Genomic DNA, 27,587 nt, shown 5'->3' with positions numbered 1-27,587 from the left:
GCAAACAGCAAGTGTGAGTTTCGATTGAAGCTGGTGGCCGCGTCTGCATGGGGGCTGCCATGTTGACTTGTAAGCCCAGTTTCTGGCGTTCACCAACAAAACAATTAAAGGCATACACTCTAATTGCCAAGTACAAAAAGATATTAGGTATTAGTACACAATAGTACATGTGCTCAATAAAAACAAATGTCTCAACATCATCAACTTATTGGCAATTACAAGTAGAAGAATGTTTTGCCACACAAGCATGTGACTAGCTTACACCGTGCTGCATTCAGCCTGTGTGATACTACCAGGACCGCTTCAATGGCCCAATGCATAGGCCAGGGCTGGGGGAAGGCCAGTTAACATCACATGACCAAACATGGACAAGCCCATGCGCTGCTGCAGAAAATTGTCTATATGTCATGCAGTGTATGGGAGTCGTGTACTCCACTGGTGTGCATGTGGTGAGTGTTACATATTGTGACAGAAGGTTCAAGAATTTCCTGTTCTGCCCAGCTCCATGATCAAGGGGATCAATTTTCCAGAAGAGTGTCGATTGCAACAGTGCTGTAGCAAGTTTTCACTGGTATCCCACTGTGAAATCTCTCTTCAGACAGTGCAGTACCAATGATGCGCACTGCAATTGTGCATCAGAGCTCCATACTAACTCACCATACTAACCAACTTATTGGCTGTGGCATTGATGTGGTGTATTGAAGCTGCTTTCAGCTGTGACTGCTTTTATAAAGGGCAGCCATAGCTGCTCATCAAGAGGTGCTGCACCACTGTGCAATATTTCGCTGCATTGTCATGATGTTAATGTTTTGCAAATCAGTAGTAGCAGAAGCACAGGCCAGCCATAAATCAGCTTTCATAACGGAGGCATGAAAAGCCTAGACACCTGCTGATGTGCCCGATTCAAATCAATATACCTGGCCATGCACAAATAAGGGAAGTTCTACATTCTTTTCTATCCCAGTCTGGTCCTCTTTTCGAGTGATCGTCATTAATGACGAAACAACAGCCACTAGCTGAACTTCTAAAGAATATCCAGTCTATGCAAGTTAACTTACCTGAAGTGTTGTCGTCCTCTGCTTTACCTTTCCCTTCAGATTTGCGCCCAGGCAGTTCTTTTGCTTTAGACGGTTTTGTCCCAGCTGACGTGTTGGCCCCTCCTCCGCCTTTTGGCTCTCCTCTTGGATGGTCCTTGCTTTCTCCCTTAGGGTCATCTGTTCTGCTTTCACCTTTGGCTTTGGTCAAGGGCTGTTTGTGCTGCTTGTCGTGCATCCCGTCTTGATGCTTACTATCAGACTTGTTGTCCAACTTACTTTTTATTCTCGGTACACTTTGGCTGTTTGTAGTGTTTGTATCAGCTTTCTGTGCTTTGGTATTACTTGATGCTGGCGAAGACTTGTGGCTCGGTGTGCTGTCATTTTTTACCTTGCCATGCGCGTGCTCTGGCTTAACTTTGCTGACAGAGGAAGCATTATGCTTTGGTGTGCCTACATCACTTTTTCGTGGCGCCACGCCTAATGAGGACTTGCACCCAGGCCTGCATCAAAATAAGTAAAATTGCAATGTCAAATTTTTGAAAACAGTTTTGATATATTTTGCACATGCCCCTCGAAGAAAACATCAGAATTTTTTTTTGCTTTGTCTCTGTGTTACCCAGGCACACTCTTGATGATCTAGTAGAATTACTCAGTAGATTTGCAAATAACTAAGAAAGTAAATGCAAAGACAAGAAAAATTATACATGGATGAGAAGTATTGACCTTTATGTGGAGCCCTTCAATTTATAGTGGAGTTTTTAGGCCCAAACCATAACATGGCTATGAGAAACACTGTAATGGAGGACTCTGAAAATTTCGACCACCTGAGTTTACTAAATATGCACAAACCTTAACAAACAGGCTTCTAGCATTTTCTAAAATTTCATTCGAGCGCGAAAACACGACACGATCACTCACACAAGCACACACCCATGCATCAAACACACACGTGTGTGCATGTGTGAGTGATCGTGTCGTATTTTCACGCTCGAATTAACTTTTAGAAATGCTCTACCAACTAGCCCAACAACAAGTTCTTTTAGCATTTTGTTTTCATTCAAATGTGACCACCGTGGCTCATATAAAATCTGCAATATTTGAATCAACAGCTTAGTGCTGTGTCACAGATTTTTGGGGTGTGTGCTTTGGAGATCGATTCAGAGGACGCTAGGAGGTGCAGCAAATGTGGTTTAATTATAAACAAAAAAGCACACTATATTATTTAATGTAGCACAAACTACAGGACAAGCTGTAGACACCTACAATAATTGCATCTCCTTGTCCTGTAGTTTGCATTACTTTAAATACTATGGAACCATACCAACTAGCCCAGCTGTCAACCTTGCTAAAATATATTTCTTGTACATTGAGCTCTCTTCAATGTGGCTCAGCCAGATCTGCTAACATTGCCAATTGCCATAAGAGTGAGTAAGGCCAGGCTAAGCACCTAGTATGCCAAGCACGGCCTCTGCCGACCGACCTTCATTTCTTCTGTAGTTCCCTGCAACTATCAGTGGGCCATTCCCAGAGACTCTTTCGGATCCTCTCTTCAGAACAGTGGCACCAGGTGCAATTCTACAACAAATGCTTTCGAACTGTGTGCTTCATCAAGTACGATCACATGCTTTACTACCGAGCATTAAGTGAATGGTACAAGAATTCGCAGCTAATTAGACTTTTTGTGGATTTCAGCGCTTCTCCACCTGCCTAGGAAGACTAAGAATCTTGCAGTGTAAGTGACGGTGTTGACCTTGGGCGGAGCTCAGGTTCCGAACAGTTAGAAAGCTACTTAAATTGGGTCCAAAGGTCTGCTTTGACACCACCCCTACAACTTTCGAAAAGGTGCTTATTGCTAGGACTGTTTCTTTGTTAATTCCTGACCAAAAGCTCGGGTGCATCGAAGAGTGTGCTGGTGTTCTTGGCCGTTCTTCTTGTAGGCCTCGCGACGAAGGATGCCTACGCCCTCTTGTTAATTTTGCCACTCCTCACCAGCTTGGAATCTTTACTTCAACACATATAGTCAAATCCCGCTACAACGAAATTAACAAGACACGTGGTGATTATGGCTCGTCCTTTGTTATCAGCAAGCGTATGCATTGAACTCTCTCCAACTCGGACGTGTCTGGCTAAGCACTAAGTGAACGTATTTTCTCGCTTATAACGTGATCACAATATACAGATAATTTGGAGTGTCGGGGTGCGAATTACACAGAACGTTTGGTGCGCAAGTTTGTTTCACGGCACGACTTCACGGCTATGCAAAGAAGGCTTCCTTGCGTCAATATGGGGGCAGTTTTTCTTCCTCCCACGGTTTGCGATCGGGGTCGCCGGTTATATGCAGGGGTGGGTTATACAGAAAAAAAATTTACGAACGACCCTTGAGATGTGCTGAGCGCACAGCACCGCGTTCGAGCATGCCAAAGCTTCGCTATTGGCCAAGTCATAACTGCAAATAAAAGTGACGAAGCTCCACATTACCATGGCCATAAACGAACGACAGGAAAGCAGTAGCACTTCAGTCGTTTTATGACTTTATTGCCTTTCATCTCCGGCTGTGTTAGCTGCACACCTTTGGATCGTATTTGCTATCGATGAACAAGACGGTAGCGACCGCTGTTTCCTGCGCAGTGTTTGTGGCAAACTAGTTTCGTTTTCGATTTGTGCGCGTTTCACTGGCCGTGCGCATGATTAAGAACTGCGTCGTTGCTATCTCTGTTCACATCGTTACAAAAAAAAAAAAATAGTGGGTTGAGTCGCCCATAACTGTTTGACACGACCGCATTTATATTCACAGTGGTTGCGGCAGAATGCATTTACGCTTGGACTAGGTGTGAACTGCTCAAGTGTGCGCCTTCCGATGCATGGTTGTCATTCACGGTTCTAGGGCTAGTGACAACGAACAGCAGTTTTATTTTGAGCGCAATGTAGAGTACATATGGCGGGGGCGAGGGGTTCTTGCAGATCGCAATTCTGCTGTGGCCCGCACGTACTACATCAAATCCACCATCATGGTGGATGGGCGAGCTGTCGCCGATCATCACAATGGCTATAAACTTAGCGGAATGTGCGTATGGTGGAAGAAAGCTTGTATCCGATGAAAACACGATTGTTGTGGTACTGCCGTGCGCTCTAGCTGGATGTAACGAGCCATTGAGAAATGGCCGAGTTGGTATCGCCATTTTGCGGCAATCAGATAGAATAGTACTCACGAAAACTTGGTTAAAGCCAAAATATTTAGGAAAAGTATTCGTTGTGATGAGACATTTTTCACATTGTTTTCTAAGAATAGCTGACGGGGACTCAAAGATCATTCGTTGTGGCAGATATTTCGCTGTAGTGGAATTCATTGTAGCGAAATTAGACTAGAAAAATTTCAAGTTCTCTCACTTAAAGAAAAAAAGGTTGAGGCAAATGCCCTAGTTCTTTTAGATGAACTTGACCTCACCAAAACTGCTAATGAGGTGAAGACGGTAAGAGGTGTTCACTTGGAAATCTTCTTTTCTATCAAAACTCACAAAAAACATGCCTTTCAGAACAATAATGTCTGAACGGAGAACATGCCAGTATGCAGTTTATGGCTATCTTCAGAAGCAACTATCAGCTCTTGACATTGCTCACCCACTTGGTATTCAGAATTACAAAGCAGTTGTTCAGTTTCGGTGAGCAACCTTGCTGCATGCTCTGCTTTCAGTACAGATGTCAAAGATGTTTTTTTTTTTTTTTACTCCTTGCCACGTGACTGTCTTTTTAAACAAAGGGTCAAGGATTGTATCTGTGAGAATAACAATGAAGTTTGTTTCCGTAGTAAGGCCGGCATCAGTGTTGAAGGTTTATGGAATTTACTGTCCTTCTACCTTGTGTCGAGCCTTGTAGGATGGGATGGAAAAGTGTGCTTACAGTCGTAAGGGTTCTGTGTAAGGTCTGGGGCGGCGTCCATCTTGTGACATCTATCAGGGCAAATTTGACAGGATGCCAAAGCATAATTTGAACAGCTTAAGCAAGCAAATTTTTCGTTATGTAGATGATTTTCTTATTTTTCCAAGGCTTGTTGTAAATATTATGAAGGTTTTCTGGAGAGTTAATTTTCATCTCACCTTCATGTTTGAACTAACTCTTACAGTTTCTGTATCGCCAATTAGCATTTTTGCATGACCACCCCAGATCACAAAACCAACTTTTAAGTTGCAAGTCATCACATTCTAAAACAGTCATTGGGATTTCTCGATTTCATTCAGCACTCACTAAATCATGTAGGCACCTCATTAGCACTAGCTTCTCCCTTAGATAGGCTGTTGGTTTCTGCCTTCCTGTTTCAGACTTTGATAGCCCAACGTGAAAAGCTTTTGAAGCAGGTTAAAGCAAAGTTTGTATCGCAACATAAGGATGAAAACAACAACAACAAAAAATGCTGCTGTCATTCCATATGGGCACAAGCTTTCCCACTGTCTAAAAAATGTTGGTGCCTGTAACAGCGTACCGGTGGTTCTTGGCACCCCTAACAAACTTTGGAAGATAATAAACTTGAAAAAAGCCCTACCTCTCAGAAATGGGAATGTAGCACAAAACATCACGATCAGTTTGAGCCATGTGCTTCAGGTGTTGTCCTTAATATTACAGTCACAAGTGGTCTAGTATATTGGACAGACGGGCCACTGCTAAAACACCCGCCTTAGAAAGCATAAAAATAATTTGAGTGCCAATTATGGGTCAGATTTGGCTGCCTACTGTAAGTGCCCACATCTTCTTCATAAAACTACAGTTATATTTAGGCACAGGGATGACGTGGCATGCATAGTTATGGAAGCACTCTTCATTAAGAATGCTGGGGAGGGTTGCATCAGCTCTACTTCAGTGGCGGCGATTGCACAGTTCATCTGGGTGACTTTCTTGTATACTTTCTAAGTGTTGTAGGTGCCAACCTCTTGTCCTGCAATTCGCGTCACTTTATATTATACGGAACCACACAAACTAGCCCAGCTGTCGACCTTGCTACAAGAAAAAAAAACAGTGAAAACCCTACATAAAACACTGCGTTTTAAAAATCAAGCAATAACAAAATCTACAGTTCTTGCTACATCTAGCTACAACTCTTAGCTAGAGTCTGGCCACTCTGACCTTGCCATCGGCCCGAATGGAATGACATTTCTTTGCAGACTAGTTGGTTCATACTTGAAAATAAGACTTGCTGCGCAAGCTGAAGGAAAACGAGAAGGGAAACAGGAAATAGCACAAACTACCAACTGTTTACTGTCACTTCACGAAGACAATACAGAGGCATGTTACACTGCGATATCATGATGCGCACAAAACAAGGATGCCTTTACGAAGGCATGACAGACAGATTGATTGTTCTAACGTTGTTTAGCAAGCATGAGAGCACTTGTTCTTTGTTTTTGGCTGGATACGGGGCATACAGTTTTTACATGCACTGGTTTGCAACCGCATGAAGTTGATCTCTCAATACGCATGACAAGCGCTAGGACGTGTGCAAGCCGCAATGGCATACGTGCATTGTGCAGGCATTTAGGCTTAGCTTTGCAATAAGCAAAGCGAGAAACGTTGAGGAGCGTGATTAAGAGGCATATACATTATTTGGAAAATATCAAAGAAATTTTCACCAGGACGCTGTTTACAGAGTCCAGTGCCGATGGCTCTTGCCGCTTTGTAGCGGTGGTTACATTACAGTACATGGGGTATACGGCACACGGAGTGACTCTTAAACGAAGAAAAAAAAAAAAGAAAATCACTTTACTACATGTTTTCTTATGAATAAGAGTAACTATCGATGGCATGCTAAACTTTCGACAACAGACTTGTGCAATGGTGCAGAGACTTAAAAGAAAATCGCGGGAACTGAGCAGGCAGAGGGCACAAGTGATATTATTGCAACGAAGAAGAGTTTTGGGCCATAAACGGTACATTGTCGTGTAAACAGGCGGACTAGTAAACATTGACGCAGCTCATGCAAGTTGTATGTGCGCACCAAGGCGCAGGGATCTGCAATTGTAGCAATATGGCGCGATTCTGGTAGCTGGACCACCACTGAGATTAGACCTAACCTTTATAAAGTTCCACGAAGAGAGAGAGAGAAAGAGGATGAATCCCTGAAAGGTTGTTTCGAAAGGTTGGGGGACCATTCATTAGACAAAAAAAATACTGCTTTGGGAGCTACTCCGAAAATTCTGATCTAGCTACAAATAAGGTGGTGCCAACGACCAGCGTCACACAAAGAGGCACGACACAGCCTGAGGCAGTGATCTGGGAAATGAATTTTACAATAACTGAGGAAAGAGAGGTGGAGGCTGTAGTAAGTGTTTTCGGATGCATGCAGCCAATAGACTCAGAAAAAAAGAAAAAGTGCAGACACACAGGTTTAAGCTTGAAACTGTAAAGTTGCAGCAGCCTAAGACAGAGAGCGAAAAAAAAAAAATTGTAAAATTGAAAGGCTTATTAACAGTGCAATGTAACATTTTTGTGTGGAAGCAGTGCAAGAGTGATACAACTCATGAACTTGAGTATATAATTACGTGCACAATGCATATATTATTACCGATTCTTCACAACCACTAACAATAACGCTGGAATATTCGTAGGCACATGTATAAATGCCGACGGTCTGTATCAGTGCCAGTGTATATTGCTGTAGTTTGAGCTTCAGTTTCCCGGCCACAAGTTTAGCCAAATACAGTCAAACATGGATATATCGAACTCGAAGGGGATCGCGAATTAGTTTGATATATGAAAAATTCGATATAAAAAATAGAGGAGCCGAGAGGTTATATTTAGCGGATCATTACCTACAATAGGCGCATTCAAGAATGACAACTCATTCCGCATATACGCCACAACAGAATGATTTATCTGCGTGAAAAAGATCGCTAATCTTGGCCTGCTTCATGATTTTTGAAATGTTGAAGACGCTAGTCTCGATCTTATCAAGGCTGTCCCAGTGCGACAGCCCGGTTCCCTCCATGTGACCGATACAACGGCGAATGATGCCGAACACTGCTGTCACTTCAGCAGCAGAGTACGCGCGTGTAGCGAGCGCTTTATCTGGACGATCCTCCTCGTTGCATGAGCTGTTGGCCTGGGCATTGCCGTCCGCTTCCGCCAAGTTGTCTGCGGACACCGTGTGAAACTGCTGCTAAAAAGCGGGTGGATAACTCACGAAACGCGTTGTCTATGCACTCGTTGCCGTTGTCTTTCCCGGTTTCCACAAGTTCCGCCATCTCGAAGCCTGCCTTGCGAAAGCAGTAGACTACTGTGTCCGTCTTCACGTCTCGCCATCAGGCAATGAAGATCTACGCGGGAGAAAACTTCACGGAGATTTCCGGCCACTCCTTCATCATCCACTGCTGGGTGTCCTGGCTGCTGACAGCTTCGCTTTCTCCAGAATTGATTTTGCTAACGATGTTGTAGCGCTGCTTAAATCGGTAAAGCCTGCCTTGCGAAAGCAGTAGACTACTGTGTCCGTCTTCACGTCTCGCCATCAGGCAATGAAGATCTACGCGGGAGAAAACTTCACGGAGATTTCCGGCCACTCCTTCATCATCCACTGCTGGGTGTCCTGGCTGCTGACAGCTTCGCTTTCTCCAGAATTGATTTTGCTAACGATGTTGTAGCGCTGCTTAAATCGGTAAAGCCACCCGCTTTTGTCGGTAAAGCTGTTTCACCAAGGCAGCGGCAAACCATTTCGCCTAGGCGATCAGCATCGTGCTCCCACCAGAAAGTTCTCCGTGCGCACTTCTAAAACCAGGCATTGAGTGTATTTTCTACATTCCCGTGGGCAGAAGTGCACACATGACAGGCTCCCGACGTTCGCTGCTCCGAAGCCTTTGCCTTGATATCTGCCTAGTTTTTCAACAAGGTACTCGAGTGCCTTGTAATATCCCGAAGTTGTCCGCGACGGTCAAACATTTATCGGCCGTCTCAACAAGTTGAATAGCCTTCGACTTCGTCGCAATGTCAAGGGTCTTGCGCTTCTTGACGCGGGCATAGCTACACGAAAAATCGACAATTTAAGGAGCCCGCATCGATTTTGCACACCACGCACACAAAAGAGAAAGGCTGCATATGCGGGTGGACACCAAACACCTACCACTTTGGGTGATGCGCAGGCAATGGGAGCGGAAGCAACATAGCGCTCCCAAAGCGATGGCCACCTGCGAGGGCAACAGCAAAAAGGCGCGAGCTGTGGTCGGCTGATCAAAACTAGCAAAACAGCAACAAAAAATATAAGAAAACGCGAAAGGAGGAGACCGCCGGCTGCTTCGTTCCTGCTCTCCAAGCCGACGGGTATGCCGAGAAAACATGAGAAAGAGAAAAAAAAATAAAAAAAAACATTCCACAAGTTACAGATTGTGCAGTCCAAGCCCTCTAGCCCTTACCTTTTTTCGAGCATTTCCGGTTGTGTTGGAGGCGTAGTGCCGCGCGGAGGTCGCCGGGCGCTGCGAGTGCCAAAGCGCCCCTTCCAACTTGCATGCAGAGCCGTGCTACCGCGTGGGAAAGGGGCGAGTGCCAAACCTCACTTCCAAGCTCGCGCGGTGTTTGATATATCCGAAGATGGGTAAAAATACAATTTCATATAAACATGCGAATTTTTATATTTTTACAAAGGAATTTTAAGGAGATAACTTACGAGTTCGATATACGCTAAAATTCTACATATGTGGATTCGATATAACTGTGTTTCACTGTAAACGGTTTCTTCTTAGACATGTTGACTGTTTCCTCCATTTTAAATGCATAAATTTTTATTGTATAATGGGATAAACGTACAGAAATACTGCTGAACAAGTGTTTGACAAGTCAGTTAACGTATATCTATTAATTAAACACACATTGCAAGCATCTTAAATCCACGGGGTCCCATGGCGCGTTACAGCTGTAAAAGGTAACTGTGGCAAAGATAGTAACTACGATGTGTGGTGGCGGTAACAACCTTATCGAGAACTCTGGCAAATTTTTAGTCTGGGCTTAGGCCGCCCCTGAAGAATACAGGGGACCCTGTCTCATCACAGGGTTACTGATGACCCACAGTTTACCCTGAAGATTGGAGCTCCGCAAAGCAGCTCCAACCTCCAGAAGAAAAATAAATCAGAGAATTATGCAAAATAAGCTTACAGTACCTAGAATACTTGGCCATTCATCATTAACTTATTGAAACGAAGGTTAAGATCACCTTTTCTTTAGTGTACTGTACCAGTTTTTGCCTCTCTAGCATGATTTTGGATTAACAAAGTTTGTGCGAATACACTTCACTGATTCCAAAGTCTGTTCTCTTTGACTTTCCGGAAGTCTCCAGCAAACGTTGTTTTTCTTTAAACGATTGAAACTTCCCTACGACAGGCCTTTTACTCGCTGCTGTATATCAGTCTAATCAGTGACATTGTTCAACTGCTTCAGGGGAAATGTTGAGCTGTAGGTCACTGGAGCTCAAGGAAAAGACTTTTTCCCTCCGACTTTGCCCATGTTTCATTCTGATTATTCGAAAAGTCATAAAAAATAAAAAATCATTTCTGCGAGACTTACTTCGAGGTTATCCTGACAACCTTTCATAGCCTTGCGTTTGCGCACAGTTTGAGCTGCAAATTGTTCAAGTTCTTTCTTGCCTGTTGCACCTAGGGCGATGTTATTTTCTACATGTGTTATGCCAACTGGTGCTCAAGTGCCAGTTGCTTTTTTTTAACTGAAAGTATTTCTTTATCTGTTGTAGAAACCCATAGAACTAAGTTCATCAAGAATTGCAGAGTGCTACATCAAAGGTAATGTTATATAGGTGTCAAACATTTGTTTTTTTTATTGTTGTTGTTGTGGCCTGGATATTTTTCTACATCTCCAGACAACAACAGGTGTTTTCAACATCTGTCCACACGTGACAGCATTCGCACGCAAGGCCAACATATAGCAAAGCACTGAGCAAAGAACAGTGGTGGGATCTCGCGTTCCGTGGTGTGGCTGTCGGCCTTAGTGACGTTCGGGTGAGGCTCCTAGGAGGTGTCGCAGCTTCTCGCAGCAGTTTCGAACACCCCAACAGCAGTACACCTTTTTAGTCCAACCAACAACAATCACCGGGATGCTACATAGTCACATGAGAAGGGCACTAGATGGGACAAAGTGGCTGATTTCATGGCGATGGCGACGGCAAAGAGGCTTACGGGTGGCTTCACCAACTGCTACGCAGGTTTTGTCATGATTGAGCAACATCAACCGTGGAGTTTGGACTTTCAGAAGGCTACGACCAATAGAACTAAGCAACAGTGCTCTACACAGGTGACAACTTGCAAGGCCAATATCATCAGACCATAGTTAGAACTCAAGACATTGGCACTGTTTCGTGCTAAGGGAGGATTGAGAATTTTACAATCAGTTACTTTCTGGAGGCCTGTTTAGCGTATTTATAGTGGGGGCAATGACTGTTGTTCATTTCTGCGTATTGTGTCCAGATTTTCTGACTTGTTATTAAATCATGCATGCTGTGTTGCCCTGTGGCTTCCCATTGCATTTTCAAGACACCTGTCCCCGAGATCTGTTACACTTAGAATGAAGTGCACGACTGATATCTGTTCTGTCAGGTGCCACAATGATACCACCTGTTCACATTTTATTCTTAAGTATGCCAATAATCTGCAGATGCCAAGAAGTATGCATGTAAACAAAACGTGTCTGAGAACAATCACCGAGAAGCATGGCTGATACAAGGCATGCGCAATGCTGTGGTGCCTTTGGCATAAGGTTACTACTGCACACAGGTATATCTGATATCTGTTCTGTCAGGTGCCACAATGATACCACCTGTTCACATTTTATTCTTAAGTATGCCAATAATCTGCAGATGCCAAGAAGTATGCATGTAAACAAAACGTGTCTGAGAACAATCACCGAGAAGCACGGCTGATACAAGGCATGCACAATGCTGTGGTGCCTTTGGCATAAGGTTACTACTGCACACAGGTATATCTGATATCTGTTCTGTCAGGTGCCACAATGATACCACCTGTTCACATTTTATTCTTCACTATGCCAATAATCTGCAGATACCAAGAAGTATGCACGTAAACAAAACGTGTCTGAGAACAATCACCGAGAAGCACGGCTGATACAAGGCATGCGCAATGCTGTGGTGCCTTTGGCATAAAGTTACTACTGCACACAGGTGTATCCTTGCATTGATCAAACAGTGAGAGCCCAATGCTCACTGCACTGATGAGCTAGAATGTGCAAGAATACCATATTTACTCAAGTAATGACCCCCCCCCCCCCCTTTTAGAAAAGTTGACGCCAGTTTGGGGGAGGGTTCATTGCGCGGGAAAAAAATGTCATAGGAGTTATTACAGCGAAAATTTCGCATGTCCGTGTTGCCTGTTTCGGCCCACAAAGTGCGTGACGAACCTTTTTGTAGCCCGAAATTCTTTTCTCCCACAATGAATGCGCACGGACAGAAGTGTCGTCCAGTTGCTCAATTCCCATGCTCCGGCGCATGTTCGACTAACTTTAAATACCAGCCGAACGCACCCTGCGCAGCAGGTGTCCCCAACTAAGCACACTACGACAAGCCTGACAACAAAAACACAGTGCCGGATGGCGGCGTACAAACGTTGGCGGCGCACAAGCAACACGCCATCGGCATGGTTGCACGTTGCATGGCCTTCAAGATGGCAGGCGCATGGCGTGCACTCTATGGTGGAGTGTTCTTTACGCCGCACGCCCGCCGTCGCAAAGGCCATACACTTTTCGGGGGCGAAGCTACTCTTAGTCTAACCTTGTCCTGCATCAGGCATAACCTGACACACAGACAGACAGACGGACGCTTCGCTTTACTCATCATTTTTACTCTGTGGATAAGCTGTAATATTTTTGCTTTCTTTTCTTGCCAATATGCTCGTGTGGCGCTATAGGCAAAGAGGTTTCTCCTGCATTCGACAGATGGCGCTTTGCCGCAAAAGGCGCGACTTTTATATTTTGATTAACATTGTCCGAGCTCACGCTGCTCGCAAGTGTTTAGCTAGGATATTAAACTATGTTGTGAGTGGGCAGTGGAACGGAACGGCCGCCACCATGGTCTCATCCAACCACTTTTTGCTTTTTGTACAGTAGTTCGCAGTCATCAGCACGAGCTCGCCGGACTGCGTGGAACCATATGCGCCTGGCACGCCATACGGCACGTGCCCTCCCCAGCCCGAACCGAGCCGTTGTTGCCCGGTGCCACTTCAACCTCCCATTCCGGTAACCCCTTACGCTGCCACCAAGCCGACCGCATCGACATCGTCAAGCCACCCAGAAAACTACAAGTACAGCCAGCCTTGCACCGCGCGCCTCAGTGGGCAGTGGAACGGAGCAGCCGCCACCATGGTCTCATCCAACCACTTTTTGCTTTTTGTACAGGTTGGTCCCTCCCAAGATTATAGCGCTAAGCGATCTAGCAACTATTGTCTGCTGCTCCTTCCATGCCCATATGTGTTGCTTGATATAGTCGCAGAGTGTTTTGTCGTTATAAAGGAACTACTTCTTTGCGGGGATATTGAACAGAATCCTGGTCCGAATAGCGAAGTATTAGCCGCCATCAGCAAACTAACCGCACACTTGGATGAGCGTCATGACAACTTGCAGAAGACTATTACAGAGTTAAAGAAACCCAGTTGCTACTTGATTCCAAAGTAACAGATTTAACCACCCGACTAACTGTACTTGAACAGAAGGTTATTTCCCTCGAGAGCGTTCCAGACAATGCACAGATACAAGGTCTTGCAACGGCTGCCGTGCGACACGAAAGTGTCGCTCTCAGTTCACGGCTTGATGACTTCGAGGATCGCTCTCGTAGGGAGAACCTAATTTTTTATGGGATATTGGATTCTGCTTCAGAAACCTGGGCTGAGTCGGAGCTAAAAATTCGTGAAATCCTGTCTGCGTCCCTTAAACTGGAACTTCCTAATGAAGCCATCTCCCGTGCACACAGGCTTGGAACATACGTACAGAACAAATGTCGACCTGTTATTGTTCGCTTCAGTTCGTTCAAAACAAGAGAAAGTGTCTTTACTAAGAAATCGATGCTTCGCAGCACCCCCGTGTCAGTTAGCGAAGATTTCTGCAAGGCCACGCGCCACATCCAGTTTCGCGAAAAGCACTGGGCAGCCATATTACTTGAAGTATAACAAGATACTAATCAACAAGAAAGCCTGCGTTTATTGTCCAGTCACCGATCGTGTAACTGAGGCAGGACCTATTTATTTATGATGAGTAAGGCAGAGGGTGTTGCCTTCGAATTGGCTTTGGGGGCAATTGAGAAACTGCGTACTGAACTGAAGTCTGTTTTGCTTGAACTTCAGGGTATTAAGGCGAACAAGCAACTACTAATGGAAAAATCCAGAATCTTATAGCGAAAGTAACTGCTCTTGAAACCGGTGCAATCGATCCAGCTTCCCCTGAAGTAGTTCCTTCTCAAAATGCCTTGCATGATATCTCAAGTCAGCTACAACAAATAACTTCCAGATGCGACGATGCAGAAAACAGATTAAGACGTTCCAACGTGATATTTTTCGGTTTAGAGGATGACGAAAAAGAAAATTGGGCAGCGTCTGAAGAAAAGGTCATCAAATTTTGCGCAGAAAAACTCGAACTTGCCACTACAAGTGTGCAGTATGAACGTGTACACCGCCTGGGCAAATTTTCCATTGGAAAAAAACGGCCCATTATAGCAAAATTATCTTCATTCAGGGACAAACAGAGCATCTTGTCTGCAGCTCGTAAGCTTAAGGGAACAACTTTTTCGATTGGGGAAGACTTTGCGCCATCAACACGTGTGGCCAGAAGAAAGTTGGTCGCTTTTGCCAGATCATTCGACAAGCCGTACAAGTTGGTCCTTGACAAGCTTCACTTGGATAAGAAGGTATATGTGTATGATGCCGTTAATGACACAGTTGCTCAATCTTCCAGATAGCTAGATGTAAGCTTAAACTCACACGCGCCGCATCTCGTGCCCCAAGCAGCCTTTCCACTCTCGGCCGCGTACACAACATCCGAAGCTTGTTACACAAACGTGACACGTTTTGTTCTTTTCTTGATGATAGCGATTCAGATATAGTAGTACTAACGGAGACATGGTTGAATCCAGATATAAGAGATAACGAAGTACTACCTCACAACGACCTTTACAAAATTTATAGGAACGACCGCGTAAATAGGCGCGGTGGCGGCGTACTCCTTGCTATTAAGAAACGCTTCATTCGCATTGGATTGATTCGAAATCTTCCGTCGAAATTGTATGGGAAGCTTTGTCTATGTCATCTAGTGTGGTATTAATTGGGGCTTGTTACCGTGCACCAGATTCTGATCATTCCTTTTTGGGGGACTTGCGTAATAGCATCTCTCATGCCATTCAGTCATGCCCATCTAACCATGTATATCTTCTTGGCGACTTTAATTTTCCTCTTATCGACTGGGAACACATGTCATCCTCATGTCAAGCGTCTTTAGAACTAATAAATCTAACGTTGGATTTCAACCTGTTCCAAGTTGTCAAAGAACCCACCCGTGCTTCCAATATCCTGGACTTGGTATTCACCAACGCTCCTGACAAAATACTTTCAATTTCAAATGTGAGCGGTTTTAGTGACCATAACCTCCTCCAACTTAATTTAAGCATCCCGAAGCCCGTATCTGGCAAAACAACAAAACGAATTCGCGATTACAATAGAGGAAATTACGCTGCCATTAACACAGAACTAGAACAATTTTTTTTTAAAGAGTTACTACCTACTTTTATTTGTCGATCCGTAAATGAAAACTGGGTACTCTACAGAGATAAATTAACAGCGCTAGTCGATCAGAATGTTTCCTTAGTGTCCATAACCAACGATAAATTAAGCCCCTGGTTCAGCAAATCCCTTAGCAAACTGCAAAACAAGAAGAAACGGTTGTACAACAGGGCTAAACGCTTGCGCACTGATGGGGCATGGCAGGCATACAGACACTGTTTGAAAACCTACTGCTCAGCAATAACCTCACCTAAAGATAAATATTACTCGCAAGACCTACCTTCCCTGCTTCAGTCTAATCCCAAAAAATTTTGGCGAACTATATCTCCGGTCAGAGATACTAACACTATTACTTTACATGGAACTGACAAAATACCTATTCCTATCGCCGATTGTCCCTCTGTTTTCAACAGGTTCTTCTCATCTGTTTTCACTCAGGAAGATTCTTCCAATGTGCCTACTTTTCCTGAACTTGACGCCGCCTATATGGAACCTATTACTGTCACTGTTGGAGGCATTGGATCACTCATTAACAACCTAAAATTATCCACATCAGCCGGTATTGACAACATTAATTCCAAGATACTAAAGAACACCCTCCCCATATCAAGCAAAATATTATGCCAAATTTTTGACCAATCTCTAACACCTGGCATGCTACCGGACGACTGGTTAATAGGAAAGATAAAACCAATTCACAAAACTGGAGATGTTCACTCGCCTGACAACTACCGACCCATATCTTTAACTTGCATATGCTGCAAAATGCTTGAGCACATAATCAGTTCACACGTGTACAATCACCTCGAGACGAACAATTTTTTCTTTCCTAATCAGCATGGTTTTAGAAAGGGATTTTCGTGTGACACACAACTGTTTGAATTCACCACCGATTTACACTCAAACATGAACAGCAACCTTCAAACGGACTGTATCTTTCTTGACTTTTCTAAAGCCTTTGATCGTGTGCCCCATTGCCGACTAATCTCTAAGCTATCTGCTCTACGACTTGATTCTTTAACATTAACCTGGATTCGAAACTTCATTTCTTTTCGACAGCAGTTCACTGTTGTTAACAATCTTGCGTCCCCTTTTTCTTCTGTTAGTTCGGGCGTACCGCAAGGCAGCGTCCTTGGGCCCTTACTATTTTTAATCTACATTAATGACTTACCTTCCGAGATTACTTCTTGCATGCGTCTATTTGCCGATGATTGTATAATATACCGTTCTATAAACTCCAGTAATGACCACTTAACCATTCAAGCAGATCTCAACCATATTTGTAACTGGTGCGACAAGTGGCTTATGAAACTGAACTTAACAAAATGCGAGGTAATGTCTTTCACCCGTAAACACGTAAACTCTGAATTCTCCTATTACTTGAACAATACCATGCTTTCCCACACTTCTTCCTACAAATACCTAGGTGTTCTTCTCACAGAAAATCTTTCATGGGCCTCACATATCGAGTCTACCTGTGCCAAAGCATCACGTTCACTAAGCTACCTACGCCGCAACTTGAGAAATTCCCCTACTAATATTCGAAAACTAGCCTTTCTTACCTTTATTCTGCCAATATTAGAATTCGCCTCAGCAATTTGGTCTCCTCGTCAAAACTACTTGATTATTATGGTAGAAAGGATTCAAAATAGAGGTGCCCGCTTCATATCACGAAACTACGACATCACGTCAAACATAACGCAAATTAAACCAGACCTTCAGCTGCCGTCATTGGATAGCCGTCGCAGTATTGCTCTTTTCTGTCTGTTCCAGAAATATATTACCTCTAATAAACGAACGCGGCTTCAGCTTCAAACACCTCACTCTTTTTCACGCAGATTGCATAATCAGTTCAGCTTCATGCGCATATACGGGTCAACTAATGCATTCAATTCATCACCACTGCCTCGGGCCGTTCGTCTTTGGAATGACCTCCCTGATTGCATAGCCTCCATATCTAATCCCGATACATTTCGCCGTCAGCTACTCACTCTGTTCACCATGTGACCCTGTTTTTGTATTCTGAGTGCATTGCGTAACGGTGCTTTATATTCCCCTTGTCTATTATTTTAAAATGTATCCCTCTGTCGCCATGTTCATATCAACAAGTGCTGTATTCCCTCAAATTTACCTCGCCCTGTATAGCCTAAAATGTGATCTCATTTATATATATATATAGTTTTTCGTTGTTTTTGCACTGATCCTGCCTGTAAACGTTACCTGTCTGTACCATTCCGATTCCTCCCCCCCTTACCCAATGCCCTGTTCTGGGGCCTGTAAGGTCTTTTTGAATAAAGAATGAATAAAGATAACCCCGTCCACATTGCTCCCGAAGTAAGCAATGCAGAATAAGCAGGGGCCAGCGCTCCTCCTTCACATCGATAGCTAGATAAGCATTTTCGAGCTCACGAATTTTCTTTTTTCCTATGTAATTCTCGAAGTGTTACTAACAAGCGTGATGCCCTATCTGCGCTAATAGATACATGTCTAGCTGATGTCGTCGTAGTAACTGAAACTTGGCTGTCCGCGGAAATTGAAAATAACGAAATATTTAACTGTTCAAAAAAGTTTAAATTCTACCGCTGTGACCGGGGTACGAGGCGGAGGGGTGGCGTATTGATTGCCGTTAGCGACGAGAGTAGTTCGTTCAGTGTGCCTGTTGTTTCACCGCTTGAAATTGTTGTCGCCTGTGTTCGCATTAACCACAAAGATATCGTTGTTTGTGGCTGCTACCGGCCTCCTAACCTTACTACCGGTTTCGCAAATGAATTACACGATGTACTAAATAAGTTGTGAGTAAGGTTTCCAGCTGCGCCTATGTTTCTCCTAGGTGACTTTAACTTCCCTAATGTTTCGTGGTCTCCCCCTTTCCCAATAATTTCATCAACTTCTGCTGACAGTGCTGCCTTTCTTGATGTGTGTTCAGACTTTAACCTTACCCAGCTGGTTAACGCCCCAACCCGCATTACCTCGTCCACCTCCTCAGTTCTAGACTTGGTGCTGACCACGCATCCCGACCTAATTAAATCCCCATCAGTTATTCCGGGCGTAAGCGACCATCTAGCTATTCATTTTAACATGACTAAAACAACTAAAAGAAATGATAGCTCAAAAGTTTTTAGGGACTACAAAAGAGCCGACTATGTCTCAATAATGAGCTTCAGCTTTTCCTAAATGATTACCTTTCGCAATTTCTGGAAAGGTCCGTGCAACTAAACTGGAATTTGTTTAAGCAGAAGGTAGCAGAACTTACCAATCGTTTTATTCCACTCCGCAGAATTAGGCAAAACGCAAAGTCCCCTTGGTTCACGCTTACACTAAAACGACTACTGAATAAAAAAAAACGAATTTTTCGAAGGACAAAGCTAACTAACAACGCGGAAAGGTGGTCTGCTTATCATCACGCAGCTGACGAGTACACTCGCGCATTATCCGTCGCAAAAGAAAATTATTATCAACAAACGCTTCCCTCCCTGCTTGCAACTAACCCACAGAAATTTTGGCAGATGATTAGGGGAAATGAAAAAAAGGCGATAGAATTAATCCATGATGATAACAGCCGTGTACCAAAAGAGTGTTGTGTCATTTTAAGCTCTGTGTTTTCATCGTGCTTTGTTAAACCTACAGCACTTTCCTTTCCCGATACCCCCACCCACAACTTTGTTCCCATGGAACCCCTTTTATTTGACTGTCTCGGCATGCAAATTGACAGAAAACATGAAATTAGCCAGTGCTCCAGGTGAAGACGGTATCTGTGCAAAGTTTTTGCATAATACCTCTGTTTACTCATCTGTCATTTTATGTAAGCTTTTCACACAGTCTTTGGAATGTCATTGCCTCCCGGGCGACTGGAAAGCGGGAAAGGTGGTTCCTTTTCACAAATCGGGTGACGTTCATAACCCCCGCAATTACAGGCCCATATCGTTAACAAGTATACCGTGTAAGCTCATGGAACACGTCATCTACTCCCACATAATCACTTTTTTTAGAAAACAACTCGTTCCTTAGTGATCACCAGCATGATTCCGGAAACTGTACTCGTGTGAGACCCAACTTCTCTGCTATACTAACGACCTTTTTCTTGCCATTGACGCTTCTTCCCTTGTTGACATTATTTTTCTCGACTTTGCTAAAGCTTTTGACACTGTATGCCATAAACTGCTACTGCTAAAACTGAGCAAACTTAATCTTGATGCTAACATATTAAAATGGATAGAATGCTTTCTAATAGACCGCTCCCAATTTGTAACTGCGAATGAATCCAACTCCCCCCTCTCACCCGTAACCTCTGGCGTCCCCCAAGGATCCGTTCTTGGCCCACTACTCTTCCTGATTTACATTAACGATTTGCCACATAACATCTCTTCTTCTATTAAACTTTCCGCCGATGATTGTGTTATTTACCGCGAAATTAAAACCCCTTCTGACCACCTTGCCCTTCAGTGTGACTTAGACAATGTTTCATCTTGGTGCGATACTTGGCTAATGAACCTTAATGTTACTAAATGCAAAGTAATGAGAGTCTCACGTCGAACATGTAATATTTCTACTAACTACGTACTTAATAATTCTCCCCTTACTAACGTTAGCTCTTACAAGTACCTTGGCGTTACAATTTCTGACAACCTTTCCTGGCAGTCTCACATTGATCTTATTAAAAACAATGCTAACCGCACACTTGGTTATTTACGCCGTAACTTCTCCCTCGCCCCGATGCAACTGAAACTTCTGCTCTATAAAACATTAGTCCGACCAAAGCTAGAATATTCATCATCTGTATGGGATCCCCACGTAAACATCCATATCAGTAGCATCGAAGCAATTCAATATCGCGCCGCTCGTTTCATTTTGTCGAACTATTCCCGTACAGCAAGCGTAACCCATATGAAGTCAACCTTAAATCTACCTAGCCTATCATTTCGCCGCAAAATCTCGCGCTTGTGCCTCTTCCACAAGTTGTACCATACCATGCACTTACTGAGTAACTCGCTTCTTTTGCCGCCATCCTACATTTCATCCCGCAGCGATCACCACTTCAAAGTTGGAATCACAAGCAGCCGTACAAACCTCCATTTTAATTCATTCGTGCCTAAAACAAGCACGGACTAGAATCACCTTCCCGCTTCCATCGCATCCATCACTGACCCGGCCAACTTCAAGAGTACCATAAACGCATACCCTTTTTAAACATGCTCCATTTGTTTGTACAGATTGTTACTTGTTTTTTCACCACTCCTCTCTGTAACGCCTTGTGCATTGAGAGAAAATAAATGAAATGAAATGAAATGAAATGTTTTCACTTTTATTGCATCATCATTTTGTGACATAATGGTTTGATTTAACACTGTTTCGATCGTCAATGGCGCTGTTTATCATACCAAAATAAATAATAGATACATAAAAAAACGGGGGTGGGTTCATTACGCAAGTAAATACGATGCTCTCAATAAAATGACCTGTTGCTTTACATTATGTAGCTTTAATGTCACTGATTGCTCAACTTGAAAAAAAAAAAACAAATTCGAAAAGTGTGTGCCAACAATCCTTTCGCACCTGGGCATGAAGTAACAACCGCACGCACTGTTGCATCGATTGAGCCCGCCTGTAATTACAACCACAATGCAGCTGCCCGAAACAAGGAATCATCCTGAGATGTCCGACGCATGCATAATTCGTCAGCGCTTCCTCGTTCTATCCCATTCCGGAATTCACTTCCAGATTCTATTGTATCTGAAAAAAAATACTGATAAATTTCGTCTACTCACCATTTCGCGTTAATCTCCATGAACTTGTCAAAATGTACTTTTAATCCCTACTTTTTTTTTATTGCCTGCCCAGTTTACAAAACGTATCATTTCATGTTCTCTATTCTGTTTTATTTGTACATGCGTTGATCTACTCTTCTGCTTCTTTTTTGATTATTAGCCACTATTTTACTGTGTTGCAAAGCTATAGGCATACATTTATTCATTTCATCCTGTATAGTATTAAGTATTCACTATGTGTGATAATTTATTTTGTGATGCCCCTTTTACACATTGCCTCCAACAAGGCCTGTAAGAATTTTTCAAATATATACATAAATATACACTTCTGCACAGCTCATATCAGCCTGGGTACATTGTGACAGACCACTCGTAATGGTCTCATAATGAGCCGTGCCCTGGGATCGGCGGACACAGTTGACACGGCCGAAGAAAACCAAGCAACATTTATGAACTACTTTTACATTGACGATATTGTGAGGCAAATCAAATACATTACTAGTGATCGACACGCTAAAACAACCTTACACAATATTAAAATATACAGTCGAATCTCATTATTTCGAACACGCTTAATTCGAACATGCGGTTAATTTGAACTCACAATTAGGTCCTGTCAAAGCTATGTGTATTCCAATGGGCGAAAACGCCCGGTAATTCGAACGTGCAAACACTTGCGACAGTTAATTCGAACATACCGCGCTCCCAAAATGCTCTCAGCACCCCGCCCAATCGGACGGCAGCGCCTGCGACACCTCAACGCTGTGCGCAAAGGAAATGAAAAGGAAAGAAAAGGCTGCGGTGGAATTTTTGCTCTTTCTAAAATGCCGATCTGCAACGTGCCTGTATCACGCTTCTCCCTTTTCTGTCCCTGCCATGTAAAGACCCTTCTCCTTCAAACGCCGTGGGCGAAAAAAAGAGAGGACAAAAAAAAAAAAAAAAAAAAAAAGCTGTCACTTGGTTGAATAAATGTGTGGTTGGAAGGAAAAAGGCGCTATCTTCTGCAGCCTTTGCCCTTTGCGGGAGCACGGCACTGTGCCTTGAGTGGGGGGGGGGGGTCTCTCTCAGGCACCCATGCCACGCTTCCTCCTCCTTTCCCGTCCCTGCCATGTAACCCTTCTTTTAACTACGCTTGCAAAGCGAGCAAAAAAAAAAAGCTGCTGTGGAGTGTTGGTTTTTTCTCAAATGCTGATCTGCTTCTCTCCGCATGGAGACGCTCCTCCTCTCTTGTCACGTGCTGGCCATGCTGCGGCTGCGTAGCGGAGAGACTACGCAGTCGTTGTCGTCAACTTTAGAAAGTGTCCGCGCTGGACATTTCCGCGCGCAACTTCTCTTGCCAGGAAAATGCTGAAGCCGAAGTAGAAATGCTTTGTAAGCTGCATGCGGAATTGATTGACTTGCTGCAAGGAAAACGTGTGCAGATGCGCATCACCAATTACATCAATTAATAACAGATGTCCTGTGATTTGTGAATTAATGTAAGTTTTCTGAAACTTCCCCCTCATGTGTTAGCTTAATGCACATGCGCCACTGCATGGAGAGCCCTCCGTTTATTTAGCTTTCATTAATTCGAACTTCTTTTAATTCAAACTAATTTTTAGGCCCCTTCGAGTTCGAATTATCAAGATTCGACTGTACTCGATCGACATAACAACAAACAAGTAGTGCAAAGGTGGCGGGGCTAACGCTCGGCCCACCACAAGGACCCACTGCAGATGCCCTGCAAGGTAGCCCCTGTGAACCCATCACATCACGAGTTCGCGCCGGTCGCCACACACCAAAAAGGCTCGCCAATCTTTTCTCTCCGGCCACCTAGCGCCTCTGCTAGGCGTAACTGCTGACACTACTGCGCTAAGCATAATGATGATGATGGTGAAGACCGCATACAAGTACTGTGGCATTTCCCCAGCAATAAACCCTAACTGCGACCTATGCTCGACGCATGTGTGTGCCATGAGGTGCAAATGACTTGTGAGGGTGCTAACACCCCCACATACTTCCCCACAGGTCCCATTGTCGGGTAGTAAATTGCAATAACGTTATGTCTTTCAGCGACTGCTCATCATAAAAAGCTAGTTATAAAAGGTTCAACTATCAATTTGTCGTCAATGGGTTGGAAAAATGGTCAGTGGTGTAGCTTGTGCAAAATCAGAGCAGTTGATGATGCAATACATATTTGAATAATGCTTCGTAAAATGAAAGTGGGTGAGTGAAATCTGTTTGGCTGAGCCACTGTGATCTTTGGTGATTGGAAAGTCCTGTGATAAACTGCAAACACTACGCAGATATTGTTATGCAAAATACTCGCTCTATTGGCTTAATTCTTTTGCACAAAATCAGAAAAAACATTTCAGGGTTCCTTAGTTGCCAGTAGAACTAAATTTCAAAAGAAAAAAAAAACTGCCAAGAGAATAACTTTCCATTTTACGAAGGCGAATAGCACTTGTCTACATAGCTGCATGTCAGAGCTTTTTCATCTGATAAGAACCCAATCAGGTGAATTTTTACTTGGTACCCACAAAATTGGGCGAACGTTAAGTTCGAGTCAGCAAGATATTACCATTCCCGATTTTGCCAGAATAGTTGTCGGAAAGCTTTAAACAGCCCACAAGCTCAGCTTTCACACTGGGGAAGTGTGCACAGCCACCAGCTGAGATTCTTGTGGCACTTGGCCTTGAACCACAACCACTGACCTATAGTAAACACCGCTAGTTAAGCAGCAAATTGACTCTAGGAGGATAAGCTATGATTATATGGAATCTGAGCTGCTTCATGCATAACCTGAAGGCTGTGTAAATTCGGTGAGTTGTGTTTTCGTCTACCTTACTTTTTTCGCATCACAATTACTACACTATGCTTAATTAAGGCTGCACGAGCAATGTTTCCTGCACATTCTTTGGCTTCATTATTTGCTAGTTTTCATGAAGGTTGTGTTGAACAGATACAATAGCTCTGAAGTCTTTATCCGTCATCCTTTTACTTTCCTATGTTCAACAGCATGAATAAACCCCCAGCTGTTTTCTGCATGGTACAATTGTCTGCTCAAGCAGCATTGTTTTTAACATCTAAAAAGTTTCCTCACTTGATTCATTCGCTTATAAGGAAGAAAGCACTGCCCTTTATGCTTACTGTCAAGTTTGGTAATGTTTTATCAATAACTACTTACAAACAACCAAACCTGATTGATTTGTGGGGTTTAAACAACCAAACCTCTCCAACATCGTAAAAAGCAGAGCCTTGCCTGGAAGCTGCCTCTCCTTCACCACGCCTTATTTTGCCACCAGCATTGGGCACCTTGGCTGCATTCCAGTCACCTTTGCCCGTCTTGCCACCGGTGGCTTCAGGCTTCTTGGATGCTGAACAGTCATCTACGCGCACTTTGCCACCCATGGAGGATCTGCAAAGGCCACATCACCTAAATTACATTCAAGGAGAAGTGTAGACAACAGAAATGTGCAGCCACCTTAAAACCGAGAACTACCATCTGGAAAAGGGTTGCTTGGCAAATGACCAAAATTTTAATGCCAAATATAATCTAGTATTTACTGACTCACAACCATGATATGTTCATCAAGAGCTATATAATATTGACCATAATATATAGCAAATATGTCACGCATTCAATGAAAATTGATACAGTGAGCAAAATGATGATAATTGTCCCCATACGAAAGGGGGAAGCGACCAAAAGCTACAAAACTGTAGCTTGAGTACACCTGAGGCCCTACATTCATGTGACATAATGGCAGAAAATGCTGTCAACAAACGAAAATTGAAATAAATTTCACATACAAGTGTAATGAAACATGCAAGAACTAAATAAAGGGATAGAACTATGTAAGTTGCAACCATAAAAAGAAGCAGTATTACTCCACAAGTATACCATACACATTGATACAAAAACAAGAGACCGATATACTATATATATCGATATACCGATATACAAAATATTTTTATACAATCTTTTTCATATTTGTTTAAAATCATTGGCAACAAAAATTGGAGGGCTTGATTTCCGTAGCCTTACGGGGAAGAGTCCATTTATCAGACTTTGAGAACTAACGACAACAGAGAAAGAAGTACTTGAGGAGCAGAAACGTGCCAGTGCTCGAGGTGATAGCATCACGGAGTGATGTGGCTTACGCCAACACTTGGCAGATGGTGCTTTCGGTCTGTTGCCATCTTTTACATGCGCTTATATGGACGCCACGCATAAAAATCATAATAGCGCCTCGTACGCTGCCAAACTTTTCAAACTTTTGTGTGTAACATGAATAACTAAGATATTTCAGCAGCTGTTACCAACTGATACAACTAGAATTACGTCCGCAAAGTACCTGAAACGAGCGGCTAGTAATGACCTGAAGCAGACGATGTCAGCCGCATCGCACATTTCTTGTAAGGCCACCCATGCCTTTCCTTTCCAAGGCCACCCATGCACCTTGCGAGGCCACCCATGCACGTGCGTGGGTGGCCTTGCAAGAGAAAGTTCCCCACAACACTGCTTCGTCTATGCCCCACAGGCTGTCACAAATCTCTTTGCAATATACCGGCTCAGTGGCTTCAGCGTGCTGTGCCGGCGGCACTGACTGCTCGCGCGCTTTGCAGGATTCGAGCAATGTTTCTTCAGAGTAAAGCAGAAATGTGTTGTGCTGAACTGCAACAATGGTCACCCGTCCTGCAAGAAGAAGGTAATTACCTCAAAGTTACCTCAAAGAAGGTAATTACCTCAACCCGGTGGGGTTGGAAGTTTGGGCTCGCAGCATACCTAGGAAAAATTGCGAGCTGACGCCTCATGACTATGTTTGTGAGAATCATTTTTCAGACGGCGACTCTGCCACGCCATGTTACATGACATATACACCTGTTACATGATACTGCATGACATTCATATAGTCTTTTTCTTTTCAAAGCAGCTTCCAGCAGTGTTATAGCTCTGTGGTCGAACAGCTGCATGCCATTAAGAATACATGGGTGCGATTCCTAACTAGAACTGAAAACATCAGCATTTGTCTATTTCGCAGTCACGGACAACGCTTATTTTTCTTCCCAACCAACCAACCAACGACGACGATGATGACCTTTCTGCGAAACGAGCTCTACAATGCTGTCGCGTCCAAATTCGGAGCTGGTGAAGATGCACAGAAACGCACCCAGTAGAACATGAGGCACGAACGTCAGGACTTTTGATGTATTTCAGGTATATTGCATATCCATACAGGCACGTGCTCATTTCAATAGTTTTCAGTCAAAAAATTTAGGGGGAAAATTTCTTGAAAAATTCTGACTTCACTGCTCAGCCAAACATAACACTTTAACAAGAAACGACATATTTTTAACTCATAATATGCATAGTATTTTTATTACCAGTGAAAAAGTGCTTGTATATTAGAATGAAAATCACCAATCATTGATCTGTGCATAGGTGCATGACAGGCATGCAGCAGTACTGGGGGCAGAGCACGTATTTATTCTTAGGTTGTAACGGACTATTGGGTATACTTGCCCTCGATATCTTGTAGATGTTGAGCATGTCTGCACATGAATGAATCTGATTCGTTAACTCACCTTTGTAATTTTATTACTTTATACATGTTTGTGAGTCCATATCTGTGTGTTTGTGTATTTATACATATGCAAACTAAAAAATTTTAGGAGGGGTTCGAACCTCCCAAAACTACCTACAACAACCCCCTCTCCCCCTGGCTGTGCTAGGATAGCAGCTCAATACTACAAAAAGAATGGCTGCTGCAGTAAGTGAAGTATACAGCACAAAAAAAATGTACAAAGGTATGAGATACTCATCCCCTCTAAAAACTGAAGTAACCCCAAGTCTTACCATTACAGAAGACAATCAACTGGAGCTTTATTGCAAGACCAAGACAATACATAAAGGAAAGGATAAAAAGCAAGGGAGGGCAAAGGAGGAGGAAAAAAAGGCACACCGGGTCAAATCAACAAAACCTAGGCAACAACAGGAACAGCACACACATCATACAAAACTTAGAAAGCTCAACTCCTTATCGTGTATG

The 27,587-nt window shown here is 43.5% G+C and overlaps 1 protein-coding gene across 2 annotated transcripts in view; it reads right to left on the bottom strand.

Moving 5' to 3' along the window:
- The window catches only part of LOC119163322 (uncharacterized), a 131,471-nt gene that overhangs the window by 18,694 nt on the left and 85,190 nt on the right, over positions 1-27,587 (bottom strand). For both annotated transcript variants that reach the window (XM_075872953.1, XM_037415290.2), the window contains exons 4-5: positions 24,797-24,952; positions 1,059-1,537 (exon numbers count right to left, since the gene is read on the bottom strand). In XM_075872953.1, coding sequence (XP_075729068.1) covers positions 1,059-1,537; positions 24,797-24,952 — 635 coding nt within the window. The remainder of the gene's footprint in view (positions 1-1,058; positions 1,538-24,796; positions 24,953-27,587) is intronic.

This window comes from Rhipicephalus microplus, chromosome 9 (assembly GCF_043290135.1).
Source record: "Rhipicephalus microplus isolate Deutch F79 chromosome 9, USDA_Rmic, whole genome shotgun sequence".
Taxonomy (NCBI): Eukaryota; Metazoa; Arthropoda; class Arachnida; order Ixodida; family Ixodidae; genus Rhipicephalus; species Rhipicephalus microplus.
This window is presented reverse-complemented; position numbering and strand designations above follow the sequence as displayed.